The following is a 19380-nucleotide window of genomic DNA, read 5'->3' as shown; positions in this document are numbered from 1 at the left end:
TTGAATAAATGATAGCTATTAAAGAGTAAAAAAAACTAAAAGCTGGCTGAGTGTCTTTTACCACATGGCTACTTAGGTACACAAAATATTGCTAAATCCAGAGCTAGGCTTTTTGTTCAATCATTTTTTTGGAATGTCATATCTTTAAATTATGCATTTCTTTACTTTAACAGGGCAATGCATACATAACCTGTATGCCTGGGCCTGTCAGAAGATGGAATTACCCTGTACCGCTGTGTTTAGGTAATGTATCATCTTCTGCAGTCAAACTAAAGGGATGAACTAAACACCAGAAAACTGCTGTTGCTGCATCATATTCAAGCTCATTCTCATTCATTGAGTTTTTTTTAAATATATTTTGTTTCTGTTCACTCTGTGTTGTTTTGTTTTAAAGCAATGCATCAGTGGCTTGAAAAAGGACTTGTTTGACTACATGATGGAAAGCCACTTTTTCATTGTTAAAAATGGATGGAGCGGATGATGGTTTTGTGTCAAAGGCTTTTGGAACATGTATTGTGAATTTTCTGTTTTCCCCTTCAGTTGAAGATCAATAGGGCTTTGCACGATATCAATGTGTTGTTTGGTTCCTGATCCCCTCCTGATGAGGCTCCGGTCTCCCTGACATTTCCTCTGAGGTTGATAGCCACACTGAAGCACCTCAGTGTCGACAAATACACACCCTGAAAGGACACATGCAGATAATATGTAATGCTACAGTCATATGCAAGCTTTTTACTTTACTTTTGGTTGCATTTGATTTTGTTTTACTCCACAGACTACCACCATTTATACCACAGAAAACACAGGCCAGTTTTGCAATTGACACCTACATGTTCTTCAATACAAGTTAACCCATTAGTTTAACTTCTGGCTACTTTAATGCACAAACGCTTGCCTAAACGACCTAGGATCTGTACTCAATATGCTAGGGATAAACCCACATCAGAGAGATTTCATGCCCTTGAAGAAGTGCCTCTTCTTCCTTCTTCTCTTTTGTTTCATTGAACAAGCAGGTTAAGCAGGGGTTCCTCCACCTGCAAAACCATTTTTTAACCAAGTAATTTATGTCTCTGTCCTTGGCTGGCACTCCCTGAAGACAAGATACCAATACTCCTTGTGCTTTGTATCAGTTTCGCCGCTTTGGCATTGGAATCTGAACAGGGGGAGCGATCAGTTTATAGAATGATGTGCATGTTGATGTTTTTGTAAGACTGGGGGTTCGTCATAGTGAATTCAGATGAGTGTAACCTTCACAGCAAGCTGGGAGCTCTCTAAAGTGCAGTTAAAGAAAGCAGGAAAGAGAGAGAATGAAGCAGTTACTGCCAGTGCTGAGCCAAAGAGTATCCATCCCACCATTGAATATTGACGTCCTCATTTTTTATGATTTAAAGAACCATCACATTGGGATGTGCCGTATTCAGTTGTGTTTGCATGAATGCTCTTATTCTTAAAGAGAATTCTTGAAATAGAGTGAAATAAAAATGATGCCCAAAATCAGAAAATGGATGCATAAACAGGCACAGAAAAAGCCCAGCGACTATTCGCCCGTTTTGAACTCATTCTATGCAGGCACTGGAATTCACAAGCAGAATTCTCTATGATCTTTGCCCAGCCTTCATTTTCAACTTGTAGTCATTGTTTTGCTTTGTTTTCCCACTGAGCTTTTGTGTGGGGGAGTGACATGTTCTTTCTCCTTGGTTGGTCTCTCAGCTCAGTGTGGAGGCTCTATGACAAACTTCAACGGTGTCATTCTCAGCCCGGGCTTTCCAGGGAATTACCAGAGCAGCCTGGACTGCAGCTGGAGAGTTCAACTCCCCGTTGGCTTTGGTTTGTAGACCCAGCACGAGGCTGTTCTCGCCTTTTCTTTCTTTTTTTTCCATGCAAGTCTTTATGTTCATTGCATCTTTATTTGAACTTGGTTCAAAATCTTGAACCAAATCTTGAATCTTGTCTTCCTTTTTCATTAATCTGTTTTAGTACCGGTAATCTATTTAAAAAATTGTCTCAGGGGTACTTAGTGGATGCAGTGTTGGGTCCCACAAAATCCACTATAAACATAGGAACTAAAATTAGATTAAAGCTTTTCATCTAAACAACAAATTGACACAGTTTAATGTAAAAGTTGATGAACTTTCCACTTTAAAAATGGGTTGGATTGGCTTGAATATTATAAACAGCCTTGTAAATTTGTTAAATAAAGGTGTTTTTTCATTTCTCCTCATTTTCTAAGAACATGTCCACAGCATATTTTGATAAAAGCTTTTTGTTGTTGCATATTTTAATTTCCTTGAACTGCACCGACCTCAGTTTTTCTTGACACAATGGAAGACATCAACAAGATAACGCCACTGCTTTCCGTTTCAGAGGGACTGACATTTGACATGTCGAGTCCACTGTGCTATAAAGGTCCCTGCTGCATGATCCAACAGAGCTGACAATGTTACAGGTTTTAGATAAAATCTGTAATATATTCAGCTTTGAGTAGGTTTAACTGTTTGGATTTGGATTTTGATTGTTTTGATTTTGATTGTTTCAAGCAATCAAAGCAGAAATAATACAAAAACAAGAGAATCAGCAGAAATGTATGTACACATTTTAGATTATCATCAGGAGTCATTGATTTAAGTCACATTTCGGGAAACAAAGTGGAGTGATATGATCAGAAACCAATTATTTTGATCATCCTTAATATATATATATTTTTTTTACTATTTATTTTTTATGTATTAATTTATTTTGGTCAAAGTTAGTGTCCTTGTCACATATAAACCAAGTTACAGATACAGTTATGATGTAAAATAAAAAGGTCAACTATGGGTTGGGATTTTCTATGTTCATCATTCTGAAAATTTGGAGTTTTTATAAGGAAATTTATGATTTGTCAACTTTCTTGCTGGTGCAATGTTAAGAATCATGAGCAACCATTGATTTCAATTCCCTTCTTTTTTCTTTAGGGATCCATCTACAGTTTCTGAACTTCTCTACAGAGCCTGTCCATGACTATTTGGAAGTGCGCAGTGGCAGTCTTGAAACGGGAACAGTGATTGATAGATTCAGTGGCCCAGTGGTGCCCAACTCTCTCTTCAGCACCACCCACGAGACCACTCTCTTCTTCCACAGCGACTATTCCCAGAACAAGCCTGGCTTCCATATTATTTATCAGGGTGAGGCCAGGACTGTAATACTGTTGCAATTTTTTTTTTTTTGGGCAAATCCTGTGGGTGATCAAAAAAGTCTGCAAACAGAACCCCATGTCTGCCATATTTTAGAGTATTTGTGCTACTCAGTTGTTTTCATTGAGGTACATAGAAAAACTTTATTAAGATGTTGTAAAGAAACAAAATAACACTGCTATCTCTTTCTAAAGAGAACAAACTTTCCAAGTGGTGTTTTAATTATGATTATGAAGTTTTTAACCAAAATCCAGCAACCTAAATGTCTTAAAAAAACACATTTCATGTTTATCTCTGCCCTTGATCCCCCCTTTCTGCAAGCTGCGTCTTGCATGAGTGAACAGCTTGACACAAAGGGGGGCACACAAACGACTGACTGACAGTCTCAAAAAGGTTCAAAATTGTTGAATTCACTTGCACAGCAAATAAAATGAAATGCCAAAAAGAAAGTGACTATTTGCAATTTGCCAAACATGTGCAGCCAGTGCTGAACTTTTTTTTGGCCGCCCCGGACCCTGAGTAAGTAATAAGTTTAGGATTAGTGGTTAGCCATTAATCCTCATCTTCTCATCTACTCCTGAGCCTCTCCTGATTAGTCAGGAGTTATGGTTAGGTTGTGTTCACATCGAATGCAATTTGCGCTGTAGAGACGGACAGTTTCAATGTAAAGTCAATGGTACCGACCCCATCTGAGGTCCAGCAGCGCGATTTCAGCAACGGGTGAGGCACAAAGGTCTGGTGGTAGCGTGATTTCAGCACCGCGGCATAATTTGGTTCACGTCTGAACCAAATCTCTTGTGCAATGCGCATGCACTCCTAGACAATAATTCCAAATAGAGCATCTTTGCAACAGTTTGACAGCAATTTAAAAGGAAAAGTATTTAGAAATGCAAAAATGAAATTATGTCTTATTGCATGTGTTTTCTATCATAACAAATAATGATTTTCATTGGATGGGGACACTCTTTTCCGACTTTATTGCGACTGTCCATCCAAAATCCTGTGCACGTCCCTGATCATAATTAAAAGACCACTGAGAACACTTTGAAAGTAGATGACAAGATGAATTGTACTTTAATTGTGATGTGGAAAATTGCAAATGATTTTAGAATCCCTGTGTTTTAATATTGTCAATACAGCATAGACCTCGGAAAACATTTGTTCATGATATGTCCTGTAAATTTTATCCCTAGAACATTATGCAGTGTTTGAATTTTTGCTGTCTCTCATCTGCTGTGCGGGTTTGACCTTTTTCTGCAGCATATGAACTACAAAGGTGTCCCGACCCTCTACCTTTTCGCAGTGGTATAGTGATTGGTCAGGACTACAGTGTGGGGATGACCATTTCCTTTGAGTGCTTGCCAGGTTACACACTTCTTGGAGAACCATCCCTCACTTGTTTGCATGGAATAAGCAGAAACTGGAACCACCCCATACCCCGCTGCGAGGGTGAGTCTTGCAAAATTACATCCATATCATGCTGTAATAAAGTGAATGTCATGGAGTGGAATCCTTGCATTTCTCCATCAAAACCCTTTTTGTTCCTTTCAGATAACCTTGGTTTATCAAAGAAATGTTTGTCAGCCTTGCTTTTAATGTTGGTATGTCTTCAAACTCAGTCGGAAGAAAAATGGAAATCTTCCAGAAAGTCATGAGCGCAACTCCCTCAAAGGGTGAATTGTGTAAATGAAAAATAGAATTTTCTATTGTCAATAAAGACAATAAACACATCCTTGATGTTTTTCAAAAAGAAGATTCTAGGTCCTTTAGTGTGCTTGACGTCTTGTCTTTTATTTTGGCACATGAAAGCCCCCTGACTCACCAACTACAAAGCACAACTTTGCCCAGTTAAACTGATGCAACCCATTAAAATAATTTATGGAGGATTTGCAAGTCTTTCTACAAAGCTAAAAATACTAGTGTCATAAATTTAACATTGTCTCCTTAGATCAGTGTTTTTCAACCTGTTTTGAGCCACGGCACACTTTAACCTTGACAAAAATCCCGCGGCACAGCAGCATCCAAAAAAAAAGGAGAAACTCATAGTCTGTATTGATCTACAGCCCCTCTGCAATCTCACATGCATTTTTGTGATAATTGTGGCAGAAAAAGCTGGAAGTTCCAGCTGTGTTTTCTAAAATATGTAATAAAAGTTAAGTTAGAAGATTTAAAAACTGTTTGATGCGTGTTCGTTGCGGTTTCAAGACGTTTAACAATGAAGACTCATTGTGCGCTGAGACACTGTCACTTTAACCCAATGTATCATGGGAGATGTAGTGTGAAAACTGCTACAAAAGGGCAGAAAGACTCGCGTCTCTGAGCTTCATTGTTTTGTTCACTTGTTCCACGGTCTGATACTGGATTCTGTGGCAAGATACACAGCTAAAGACGAGCTTTAGCTGGTAGTTTTGTTGGAACTGAGAGACTTTATGAGCTAAATTGGAACAAGGAAGTGAAGACTTTAACCACTTCTGATTGGTCAGGCTGATGACGTGTGATTAAGCCTCCAAGAATGATTGGTGGAGATAGTTAAAGGGGCGGGACTTTTCCACAAAGAGCTGAAGATTCGGCTAAATCGCGGTACCATCATTCTTATCAAATTGTCTTTAAAAGAATCAAATAAACACAAAGAAAAAAGTATTTTACTTTCTTTCATTTTCCTAACTACTCAGTGTTTTATTAGGGCCTGTTTGGATGAACAAAGAGTTGATAACCTGGAGATGGTAAATGTTTTTAGATCAGTTAATGAGGGCAATTTCCCACGGCACACCTGACCAGCACACTGGTTGAAAAACACTGCCTTAGATAATACTTTTTTTTTATTTTGAGTTTTAGTAAGGTTACACTGCACCAAATAACCATGTCATACAGTTCTCAAATGTTAGAATCCAATAAATAGTTTATTCTGTTGTGTTACCTGCTTTAGGAGCTTTTTACTTCTGTTTTTATCCAGAATTTGGTGCCTAGGCGTAACTCTCACATCGAATTCAGATGTTACCCCAAGCAAAGGTTCTGACAGATGGAGATTTAGCATCATAAACACTCTCAGTCGTTAAGTTATCACCAATGACTGATCATCTGCAGTGTTGCATTCAATAGTAGCCCTCCAGTACCTTAGAGATAAACTAACATACTCTTATGGTATGTTTTATCAACTGTATGTGGCATAAATGCCATAAAAGCTACTTTTATGGTAGAGGGTAAGAGTGGATTTGTATTTATTTCCATTACTGTTTTTTTTTCCCTCCAGCTCTTTGTGGTGGAAACATAACATCCATGAATGGCACAATTTACTCTCCTGGACACCCTGCTGAGTATCCACACTTCCAGGACTGCATGTGGACAGTCAGAGTACCTCCAGGATACGGCATCTACATAAATTTCTCTGTTATAAATACAGAGCCAATCTATGATTTCATCACAGTGTGGTAAGTTTTATCAATGTTTCTTTATTTAAGAATTTTGTATTTTTTTGCGGTGTTAATTATCAGTCATCAGTTGATGGACTCTTCAGATCTTTCTGATCTTTATTAAAAATAAATTGGATCTTTCCATTTTGCAAAAATGTATTTGATTTATCATTGATTAATTTATCTTTTAACTTAATTCTTATTTGCTTGGACCTGTTAGAAAAAGAAATGAAAGCAGGATGAAGGCCTTGTCCCAAATGTATTTGAAACAATAAATTGGGTGTCACAGTGTATTTTTGCACATTCTTAGAGCTAGAAATACAAAGGTCTTTTTTATTATGTATTTAATAATGGTTTGTCAAAAAAGATTAAATACGCAAGCATGGGATGCATGGAACAGATGAGAAACTACCTGAAATGTCATTGAGATAGCTGTGATTTTTTTTCCTTAATGTTTTTTTTTAACTTAACTTTAAAAAATTATTTTTGGCTATAAATCACATTTTGTTCTCTTTCAAATGTTGTAGCATATGCATTGGTAGAATAAGGAGGAGATCTAAGTTTGTTGGTCGCACCCAGGAAAGATATGCAAAAGCCTGAAACATCTGAAACTAGGACCTGTGCTGTTCTAGTCTCTCTCCTCCTGCCTGTATGTATCCAAAGGTTGTTCCTAGATACGGCACTGAGTGAGTTCACTGAGTGGTACATCTTAATTCTAAAAGCAGCCTTTCATCCTTACACTGACATTCAAGATTCCCTAAAAAAGGGTTGTGATTTTTCTCATGTGACAGCCTCATAGAGTAGCTCCTTTTCTCTCTGTCATCTCTGGAGCTCTGAAAGATCAAAGTCAGGTAAAGAGCTACAGCTTCCAATAGTTTTCACAAAGAATTGCTGGAAATATTGAGCAAGCATTTTCCTCAGTTGAAAGACAAACTAAGAAGATCAAGGAAGGGATTTTGCAGTTTAAAAAGTGTTTTGCTTTGTACACACCGGGCATGTGATCCACGGAACACGGGTTCTTGAATGCACTTTTACCATACAGTTTTCCATACCCAATATTATCTCATTATTTACCGTAGGAAGAGGCTTGGAGGGAGATTTGGGGTGCAAATCTTGCCCCAGACTTCTTCCTCAGCTCTATCCCTAGATGTGCAAAACTTTGTGTCATGTAATTACGGCAAACCACAATTATTAATTTCTTCTTCATGACCAATTTTCAAACACCTGATACTTTTTGTGTTTTGAAAAGTCAATACCAAATCTGAGTCCCTGATTGGTTGAAGTTCAACTGGTTTAACTTTCAACGCAAGCTCTTTTGTACGTAGAGCACAAAAACAAACGTAAAAGCTTGTGTAGCTATATGTGAACCAGAGAGTTTAGAATGCAGAAGCCCAAAATGTGCATAAACGCATGCACGTTTACAAAGACTTTTCATTGAAAGTGGCTGCTTAAACGCACGTTTCCAAGCCTGGTGTGAACGTAGCAGTGAAGCCATGGGCCAGTTGAACAAGTCGAATGAAATGGATTTCACGTGTGCCAACAGTTACCGAAACCTTTTTTTTTATCCTTGTCTTGACATTTAGCTTTATTTTTTTGATTTCTCTGAAAAGTTTTTTCACCCATGAAGGATATAAACTGTAGTACTGGAAGTGGTTAACTGAGAAAAAACTGAAGGAAATCCGAGCTGCTCTGCATCCCATCTTCTCCAGCTCACCAAATTTATGGTAGCAATTTGACTCCACAGTCCCCAGTGAATATTACATAAAATGACATAAATCTGTATCAGCATTAAAGCCAAAAGTCTGAGTCACTTGAGATGCTAGTATGCAGAAACTTCTGCTGATAACAGACAGTTGCAAAAGCAGTAAACAACACTACCTGCCTTCTGTCATTCCAGCAGCTGCCTTCCAGTCAGCTTGTCCTGCTTTCTTTTACCTTTCTGTAGCCTCTCTGTTGAGCCTCAGGCAGTCACAGAGCTGTCCTCATGGGTGACAAAAGAAGGGAAATGCCTTCCAGAATCAGGGACTGCCATTTATACTATGGGCAAAGGGAGCCACAGGCAGCTCTGATTTTAAATGAAATGGCGCATAAACAATCTGTCCCCTGATGGCAACATTTCATTTCCTTGCCTGACTGCCGCCTCCTATTCTGCTGATCACTCTAAAATGAAACTGACATGAGGTTTTATTTTTTTTTTCTTTAGTCTGTACCATATTAAAGGTGCACATACATACAAGAAAGGCATTTAGTGTAAATCATTCTACTGAATAGGCTTAGAGAAGTCCCACTTCTCTTGAAATGCATTTATAAATAAAAGAAAAGTCGTTTTTTTTCTCATTAAAATGCATATTTCAGTTCTCAAAGAAAAGTGTGCTTTGGGTTGTCTATAACTTATACAATCTTAAAAGGTTTTGAAAGTTCCTCATTTATAGAGTTTTGTCCTTTTTTTTCATCTAACGCCTCGCTCACAAATGGATTTACTGCTAATAGCAAGTTCGTTTATTATCCCACAGCAATCTGCCTGTCTAGGTCAAAAGGGAGAATCTCTCAGGCTAACGTTGGCCTCTGATGGAATACTAATACAAGTTTCCATTTTCTGTAAAAAAAATCTAAATGTTTCCATATGAATCCACACTTTTATTTTTGTTAGATCCCTTAAAAAAAATCTGATCACTGTCATTTTCTTAAATCCATACTAACCCATAACCCATACTAACATACCTCTGTCAAGTCAAAATGCCTCAGGCAAAATCTATTCCTACATAATTTCCTATTCACTTCCTTCTTGCTACACATGAGAGATCACAAGGTCCACCCAGGCCACAAGGCACGTATAATTATGCTCTGGGTCTTCCCAGGTCTTTTCCCAGCCAGACTTGCCTGATGTAGCTCTACAGGGTGCCACCCCCAAGAGGCTTCCTAATTAGATGTCTGTGTTGCTTCATCTAGCCTTTCTCTCATGGAAAGCTGGAGCAGCAGGTCTAGTCCAGGTCTATTTTAACTTTTGTGTTTTCATGAATGGAAAATTTCACCCTCAGGTTTAGCTCCATTTTTAACTTGGCATTTAACTACTTGCCATTAGTCAGTTTCACAGATATTTGTAATCTCATTTGGGAGCAAAGGCTTCTTCATTCTTTCACTTGGGGCTGCCGTGCTACATGTCAGAGGTGGATTCGACTGACAATATTCACAGCTGACGTCATTCCTGTAACCTTTTCTGTGGCGGCTTGTTTTGTCAGTTTCATGAAAGAACATGGAAACAGACAAAGCTGATAAAAGCATTGCCATATAGTTGTCTGACTTGAATTTTATGTAACATGTAAAGTTTGTTTTAACTTTTCTACATTTGCATGTTCCTGTGGCTCCTCAAGACAGACTTCTTCAACCTTGAGCTTCAAAATGAAAAGCACTAACACAAAAACTCTGGACTGATTGTCAAATTGATTTGTTTTTACTGTTACTTCACAACTCTTAAATGCATAATTGTAACAATTTCACAATATTTTCAATTTAAAAATGGTTTTGCTGGGAAGTTGTCAAAGTGCAGAGTACTTTTTAGCAGAAAAGAAAATCAGTCTATGTCCGAATTCCCTCACTACTATCTAACACCTAGAAAACGATATAGTGTCGTGCTATCTATTGCCGTAGATTTTAAAAGCAATTCACGCTCACTACTCTTTTTTTTTTTAAACAGCGATGTGACATCTTAAAATATGAGCATCTTATGATAACTTTTTATGAATCCACTGTATACTAATGATGAAAACCTGGACAGTGTCATGAGTGACAATGACAAGAATAGACCCAAACGCTGAAACCCGGAAAGATCACACTCGAGAGTTTTGGCAGTGGGGGATTTTATTGTCCTTGACAATAAATAAATGGATACGTGGAAGGAAAGCTCCGGAGGAGTCCGTGACGAGGAGAGTACCAGATGGTAAGTACACCTCTTGTTTGTATTGAGGTCTTCGTGGCGAGTTGAATGAGAAACTGGCGGACCGCTGGCAGAGCGTGGCTGGAGGTCTTGATGTTGTGATTACTTAAGAGATAGCGGCGGGACTGGACCCAGGCAGGCACTTGGTGGAGTTAGCTTGTCCTACAGACAGGAATGATAACTTGAGTAAATGATGCAAAGACAACAAGAGTTTCACAAAGAGCGAGGAACACATGAGACCAGGTACTTCAGCATAGTTGGCAACGAAATAGCGATGAATACTGAAAACCATCTGATATACTGCAGGGCTGATGATGGAAGTCTCGGCAGCTGGGTCCAATCAGTGGAAGAGAAGGGATGGGGGAAAGGACTCCCGGGGGTACCATGACAGTACCCCCCCCCCCCCCCCCCCCCCCATTAATGACGGCCTCCAGGTGGTCCATGATGCCGGTCAAGGCCCGGAAGAAGTTGTCAATAAGGGAGGGGTCAAGGATGAGGGACCGTGAGATCCACGAATGTTCCTCAGGACCATGACCCTCCCAATCCATGACGAACTAGAGACCCCGACCCTGAGGACGGACATCCAAAACCTGACAGTGAAGGCAGGGGCGCCATCAATGATACGGGCGGGAGGAAGGGGTGCAGACGCCGGGCAAAGTGGACTCTCCTGGACGGGCTTGATTTGTGAAATATGGAAAGAGGTGTGGATCTTGAGAGCAGCGGGCAAGTGGAGATGGACACAGGTAGTATTAATGATTCTGTCAATTTCATAAGTTCCAATGAATCGGGGGGGCGAGTTTCCAGGACATGGACTGAATAGGAATGTTTTTGGGCGAGAGCCAGACCCTTTGACCAGGTGAGTGTGAGCGCCCTACCACCCTGTGTCAATTGGCGATCCATCAAGGAGGCCTCGAAGGGAGAGATACTGCTGGCAGAGGAGGGATGAGAGTTGTCGGAGTACTCAATCCACACCAGATAAGTAGACCAGTCTGAGGTATTTTGAGCCGCCACGCAACTGAGTGACACCTCCACTTGATTGGCCCGCTCCGCTTGACCATTGGACAGTGGGTGATATCCAGAGTAGAGACTGACAGTGGCTCCTAGGGCAGTGCAAAAAGCCTTCCATAAATTTCAGACAAACTGTGGACCCCGGTCGGACACAATATGTATACAATACAATATACAATATATACAATATATCCCATGGTAACGGAAGATGTGGTTGACGAGAACATCCGTGATTTCCATGGCCATGTGGGAAGCTGAGGCAGGTGAATGAAGTAAGCACTTTTAGAGAAGCGGTCGATAACTGTAAGGATAACAGTGTTACCATGGTACGGTGGAAGACCAGTAACAAATCTATAGGGGTCTACAGGGTGTGGGTAATGGGTGGAGCAAACCGGAGGGTTGAGAGTTGGACGATTTGGCCCGTGCACAGGTGGAGCAGGCCCCGATGTATTCGCGCACATCCTTGTCCATGGTGGGCCAAAAGAATCGTCGGCGGATAAGGGCTAGGGTCCTATGGATGCCATCATGACAGGTGACGACGAATGTCCCCAGGTTATGACATCAGACCTTAGTGAAGAAGGTACATATAGATACATATAGAGTGCCGTTAGGACAGGGTGCGTGATTTGGTTCCTCACCTTGGGCTTGTTGAACCCTGGATTCAATTTTCCAGGTGAGGCTGCCCACAGTACATGTGGATGGAAGGATTGAGGACTCCGAATTATCATTAGAGGAGTTGAATTGACAAGAGAGTGCATCGGGTTTCACATTGCGGCTGCAGGGTCGGTAAGTGATGGTGAAATTGAATCGATCGAAGAATAGGCGCCAGCGGGCTTGTCGTGAATTGAGTCTTTTTTGCAGAACGTAGATAGGCAAGGTTTTTGTTATCGGTCTAGACAATAAATGGTTGAGCCGCCCCCTCCGGCCAGTGACGCCACTCCTCCAGGGTGAGTTTGATGGCCAGTAGCTCCCGGTTACCAATCTCATTGTTCCGTTCTGCCGGCGATAACTTTTTGCAAAAGAAAGCACATGGTTTAAGATGTGATCTCTCACTGTGACAGGACTGCCCCTACTCTGAAGTCAGAACCATCCGCCTCTACCATGAACTTGCGTGAAGGGTCAGTTTGGATCAGAATAGGAGCAGAGACAAAGAGGTTCTTGAGCATGTCAAAGGCGTCCTGAGCTTCGGAAGTCCAGTTGAAAGTATGATAGAAGTGTCGGCAGCTGGGTCCAATCAGTGGAAGAGAAGGGAGGGGGGAGAGGACTCCCGGGGGTAACATGACAGACACTTTATAAAAATAAAGTTAAAGACATTTTATTAGATGAAAAATCGTTCAAATGCAATGCATTGTGGTCTATTTTTCCAAAACTACTAAGCAATGTTGTTCACTGGTTTTTCTCAGAGACCTCTTGGACATTTCTAGGGTACTGGAATTTTTAATTGTAGGTTCAAACAGCTCTACAAAATGGCCAATGTACTAAAGTGCACTAAGTAGTGAGCAGTGAAGAAATTTGGAAAATTTAAACTCCAAAATTTATTTATATATTATTTCAATACATTTAGCTGTATTACCACTAAAAGTACCGATATATGGCTGGCACATAAGGTTAGCTCCTTAAGATCTGCACACATGGTTTTCCACTGTCACCTCCCACACACTAACCCTTTCGACTTTTAAAAGATTTGGTGACATGCATCCCATCTCCATCTAACTTTAAATTTACTAACCCTAACTCTAACCCTTCTGTCTTTTTTGCAGAATCTATTGCATGTCATCAATTATCATCGTTGTGACTAATACATTGATTTCATGATTAGAAAATGTTTGCCATGTTAAAGTAAGTGCAAAGAAAAGAGGTTTCTTTTTTACTTTGAGTGTTTTATGTCAAAATTTGTTGAAATCTCTTTTTACATCCAAATTAAATGCAGCAGTGTTTTTTATAATACAAATTATAAGCAGAGATTACCCTAAAAGCTTTCCTCTTTCAAAAAGGAAACCCAACTGTTTGTACATTTTTATTTACAGGTATTGATAACACAAAGACTGTTATACTATTTTTCTGTTTTCTCGATCCTGCACACTACACACACAAAAAAGAAAATAAGACTCATATTTTACAGTTGACCATGAAAATCTGATGAGACAAAACTCAAAAATTTGCACTGATCCATTTCGGATTTATATTTATATTGGTTCATCACTAATACTATTGTAAAGTTGACAATCATACAACATACTGTATGTAGTAAGCTAATGATACTATTTAAATGTACAGTGACAAACTTTGCGTTGTGCTCTTGGCTGTATTTAATAATGTCACTTTTATTTTCTATGTTTTACATTTATAATGTTTCTTAGAGTTTTTCAATGAATACATCTTTTTTTACCTGGACTTTTACTCTTCATTCCGTCATTAATGTGCAAAATGGCCTAAGGGGGAAAGTTTTGATGTTATTGTTTCTCATCAGCAATAATTCTAAACTTTTGCTTTGACAAATCTGATCAATAAAAAAAAAAATCCCGTTAGATTTTGTCAGGACTGACTGCTGAGTCTAAAAGACCTCCAAGCAATTCACAGGAATGCACATTGATCTTAGCAAGCTATTGCTGCTGTTTATTCATATGCTTGTTTCTTTTCATCCAACTCCCTGCTCCACCACCTCTTCTTACCTGCATCTATGTACCAGGGATGGACCGGATCAATCTTCTCCTCAGATTGGTCAATTCAGTGGTAGCTCGGTACAGGAAGGCGTGTCAACCACTGCTAATCAAGTCCTAATCAAGTTCCACAGTGACTTCAGTACCAGCGGCTTCTTTGAGCTTCATTATTATGGTAACACGTACTGTCTTTGATGCAGATCTCTTCTTGTACATCAGCATAATGAAAGCAAAAGTTACTGTGAGCATCACCAGATCAGAGGGAAAAAAAATCTCTATTTTGTTCCAGTTTATAAAGTTGTGATTCCATTTGGCCCACTCATTTTGCTTATGATATTGTTTCCATGTGATTGCATAATAATAAATGATGAATGGCTCCTTATGCTAGCTTTTTGATTGAACTAGTAAAACACCCTTCAAAGAGAGGTTGATTAATATTAAAGTGCTTTCTGTCTCAGCTAAATTAGTGATCGTTTTTGACGATTATCAAAGGTGATGGGTCGACAGTTCATGGTTCCACTGTGTAGAGAGAAAAAAGAATGATGCAACTGAATATGAAATGTACATACACTGTTTATGTGTGAGCCAGTTTGTGCCTTTACAATCTACGTATGAGCTCTATTGCAGTTGAGTGTGTCTTCTCTTCTCAACAGCTTACCAGCTGAGAACTTGTCAGCCACCACCTCCCGTCGCCAACGCCACAATCCTAACTGATGGTGACGAGTTTGAAATAGGTTTGTCCCATTTTATTTTGCTTGCTTTCGGGCTTGAGACTGTGTCCTAAAAGAAAGTCAGTTTTTTAGTTGACTTCCTTGCAGAGCCATGCTCAAAGAAACAAAATGTAGATACATCAAGTTTTTATTCTTTTTTTCCCCCCAGAAATAATCTATTCTTCTCTTTTATACACTGGCATACATATTAATGTAAAACTGCATTGATACAGATGCTTGTTCTGACCCTTCCTGACCTAAGACTCCTTTATTTTCTATATTTTTTTTTCTGTGCTCATCTTTAAAGTGTTCCCATCTTTTCATGCTTCATTCATTAAAATATTAGTTTGAAGGCAAGGCTAATTAGGTGTACTCATAAGCTGTTTGTATTTTCAGTGCTCAAAAGTAATTAGCAAAGTGAAGTGGAAGTCATGTGGTTAGAGGCTGCCTTACTTTGTGCCTATAAATGTGTGTGGGTCTGATTCCGACATGCGTGTGTGTGTGCACGCATACATGTTTATAACTGTGTAATTTAATGAAGTGCCTTCAGCACTAAAGGTTGTCAATCTTCATTAGAAAATGTGTAGCTGATTATGGCTTCAAGTGTCGGTGGTGAGGAGTCTTACTGACTTAGTTTGATGGAGATTTGTGTTTGTGTTTTTATGGGATGGATATCTTGTTCACATCCTTCTTATGTCTGTGTGTATGTGTCATTGTGTAACTGTGAATGCAAATGACTTCACAGGGGACATTATTCGATACTCATGCCAGCCAGGCTTTACCATGGTGGGCAGTGAGATTCTGACCTGTCGACTTGGAGAGAGGCTACAGATGGACGGACCGCCGCCCGTCTGTCAAGGTTGGTTTAGTCCTTTGAGTTCACGGCTCCGCCAGCGAGCTTCTGAGCTGCTTCTGAACACTTTTTGTTTTGCATGTGTAGGCCTTTTCACTTCTTTTCCAGTGTGTGCACCCTTGGGTTTATGTATATGCGTAATCAGGTTATGAGTGTGCTTGACACCCCTCTGCCAAGGTTGGTTGCAGACATCGACACTCAAAGTTGATGCATCATTTAACTGACAGACTGCTAGCAGGCCCCCCTCCAGCAGTCTCCCAGTGGCAAACAGCATCTCTATTCTAATTCATCATGATTCACAAGTTTAGAATACAACTGACCCGAGCTCTTGCACCTCTTGGAAGCAATATTTAACTGCTGTGAATCAGTTTGAGACCAATTACAGATCAGCAGGTCTTTATCTCTTTTTTTTAACACTGCAGCAGCAGTTCTTCTACCTTTTTTTCTTCTTGTTGTTTCTATAATCTTCAGCAGTTATTTTAGGAGAAAATGGTAGAAGCTTCTAGATAATACTGTAGTATATCATAATAGTGATAGTTGATGTTTTTTTAGACAAATCTTTAAATACAAGGTTAAAGGAGGGTTATGCATTTTTGACAAGACACAACAAAAATACCTAAAAGCTTTGTTTTAAACTACAGCAGTCTCTGCTGTTGTCATCAACAAACCACTGTCCTCTGTGGACAAAGTCCCCCAAAAAGCTTTAAGTCTTCAGTTGATGAGAACATCTATCTTTGTTTGCAATGATAATTTATGCTTCCAGCATCTCACTGTTATTGCACAGACTGTGTATCAAAGACATTCTTGATGCCTGGATGTCTTTTTTCAAACTTAAAGACAAGTATTCTTAAAATGTTTAAGTGGTGAACTAAATTTATCAGATTTCTATTCATAGGAGGCACTCATTTGTCTTTGTCAATTGGAGAACAAAGGAGAGGGACCTGGCTGCAGACAAGATGGTGCCTGACATCATAGACCGGAAGCGGAAATCCTACAACCAATCCTAACTGTAGCCCTAACCCAAAAGAATTCAGAAGAAAAAACTTTCACTAAACCAAAACACTGTAACTATTAGGGTTGCCAAATAAGATAATTTTCTTTTAGAGATTATGGGAGAACTTCTGGTTCCGGTCGAGGACTTCCAGTTCTGGACATTGATGTCTGCAGTCAGGTTGTCTTGAAACAAAACAGGATAAGCAACAAGTTTAACTTCCAATAACTCCCAAAAAGTCTGAGATTTGTTTCTTTTATCTGTGCGGGTAGGAGACACCTCATACAGTGAACTTCAAGTCTTTCCAACTTTCTTTGCAGAGCTTTGGCACAAATACCACCTCATATGAGCTCCAGCTACTGTAGTACATCTCAAACAGTGCCCTGTCAAATACAAATGGGCAAGGAAAGTTTGTTAAAGTTGAACATGACAAGGTGTTCAATCACAGAGATCTTTAACAACCCTTTCTCTCTGACACCCTATAAAGCTGTGTCATAAAATACCAAAACAAGGCAGGTGTGAAAAAAAGCAAAGCCTGCCTATATTTGCTATATGAAGGAAAGTGATATTAAAGGTTGCCCTTGTTAAAAGTAGTATTAAAATGTGCGCATAAAACAGAAAAATGCATATTTAAATGAGCACTGAATATGATAGACATTCTTCAGGTGAGTTAATGTGTCAGATGACTAATCATCTTGTTCTAACTGCTCCTTAAAACCTGCCTTGAGCATCACGTTGGTGAAGTAAGAACAATTTTAGAAGTGGTAATCGGTTGCTTGACATTTTCATGGATCGCCTCATTTTCACAGTGAGGAATTCATTACGTTTTCTTGTGTCGGATATTTTATGTCCTTGTGCACGTCTTGGATATAACTAATTGCTCTCCTTGGGACATGTAAAGTTGAACTTAATTTGCGTTGAGCTGCTCGGCACATCCGAGTCGCTGCAACTGTAAGCTGGTAGCAGCACTATTTCCCAACAGCAGCTTGCTAGTTGAGCAGGAAAGAGAATTTTTCTGCTTTTGTTTGCTGATGACCTCTCAGTTAATTATCATTTCATGCCCTAAAGATAGCATAGACGTTTCCAAGAACTGCAAAATAAGCTCATTCCCAAACATCCTTTCCTCCACAGGCCGAACCTTTTTATGAAATTATATTAAGAAGGAAAATAGCGGCTTTGATCAGTAGAGTCATAATTGAGTTGACTGTGTTGCAAAATCATCTGCCACATTGAGGATAACTTTTCACCTCTGAAAGCTGATAAATTGTTAGTGAATAAATGTGGTGCACCAACTCCAATGTTAAGAAAAAAATTACCGGTTGGATGTAAATAGTTTCATCTTGTTAAATATTGTTTTTCACTAGATGTTTTCTTTTTTTTTTTAATTTAGGAACGGTATACAAATGTAGCTACTAGAGGTGTAACGATTTATCGACCTAAGTCATTAATCAAACAACAGTGAGGTGAAGTTCATTAAACTAAAATGTTTAATAATAATCATAATTATAATAATAATAATCATTTAATTTACACTTGATTATCTTGTAAGAAATACAATAAATCTGGAATATTTCACCTGCACTGTTCAGTACACAGGTATTTATATCTATGTCACAGTGGTAGAACTTTTGGCTAAAGATGTCCTGGGTCCATTTTAGGTCAGTGAATTGGATAGTTCAAAATGAACTAATATCGACTAATAATCACATCAGGAACCATAAATTATGATATGAATCGAAATGTTGTTAAAATGTAATCTTAGACCACTAGCTGCTACTGGCAATAAGAATTTTGGAGAAACAAAATGTTTTAGAAAAATGTGTACCAAAGTAAATTTATAACTTTTTCTTTTAAAAAAGATCTTTTAGGACATGTATCTTCAAGGATGTTGTTGTAAAAGCTAAGTTTTAGTTTTTAAACTGTCCTCATTAGTGTTATTGTTAATAGGAAAATAGTGGTTTTTAAAGGGCTTTATCATGAGAAATCAACTTTTTTGTGCTTTTAAAGTTAATTCCTCACAGAAAACCACCCAAAGCGATATTTTGATCTGAATATTCCTCTAAAAACCAGCCCCTCGGAATTCACGAAAATGAGTGGGTTTTTACAGTCATATTTATGAAAGTGATGCACTGCCAGCTCCGCCCCCAGGCTAACACACCCACTTTCTCCACTGAGCTGTCAGTGATTGGCTAAACACTTTTAATTTATATGCACAATATGCCCATCCATCTTTGCAAAAGTTCGGATGTTGTTTGTTTTCGTGTGAGAAACACAGACACGCTGCCAAGGACAACTCTAGGTTGATGTCGTGAAATGGGCGGCACCAACACGGAGCGAAACCCAGTGCCTCAGACACCGAGTCATCTTACTTTTGGGTAGAAAAATGAACTGTATAAATAACTAATATTTCATAATAAAAAACATTCTTTAGTTTGCCAAATGTAAAAGACTATTACATTTATGGAAAGAGTTTATTCTGAAAGGCTCAAGAACACCATAGGCCCTTTAAATACATTAGGAAAGGAAATATACATATTTTATACTGTTGCCACCTGTACAATGTATATTGTTTTTATGTAAGTTCTCTAACACTTTTATTAATGTACCTCCTTGTAGTCAGAGTGTGGTCATTACATTTTAA

At 39.0% G+C, this 19380-nt stretch overlaps 1 protein-coding gene across 1 annotated transcript in view; it reads left to right on the top strand.

The window, feature by feature from the left end:
- Positions 1-19380, top strand: part of LOC101167820 (CUB and sushi domain-containing protein 3) — a gene marked incomplete in the record, with an annotated part of 253195 nt that overhangs the window by 155415 nt on the left and 78400 nt on the right. Inside the window, 8 exon segments of the mRNA XM_023964007.1 lie at positions 174-243; positions 1711-1827; positions 2955-3164; positions 4434-4622; positions 6424-6601; positions 14215-14360; positions 14839-14919; positions 15641-15754. Coding sequence (XP_023819775.1) covers positions 174-243; positions 1711-1827; positions 2955-3164; positions 4434-4622; positions 6424-6601; positions 14215-14360; positions 14839-14919; positions 15641-15754 — 1105 coding nt within the window.

Source organism: Oryzias latipes, chromosome 16 (assembly GCF_002234675.1).
Source record: "Oryzias latipes chromosome 16, ASM223467v1".
Taxonomy (NCBI): domain Eukaryota; kingdom Metazoa; phylum Chordata; class Actinopteri; order Beloniformes; family Adrianichthyidae; genus Oryzias; species Oryzias latipes.
Note: the sequence above shows the minus strand (reverse complement) of the source record. Positions and strands in the feature narration are given on the sequence as shown.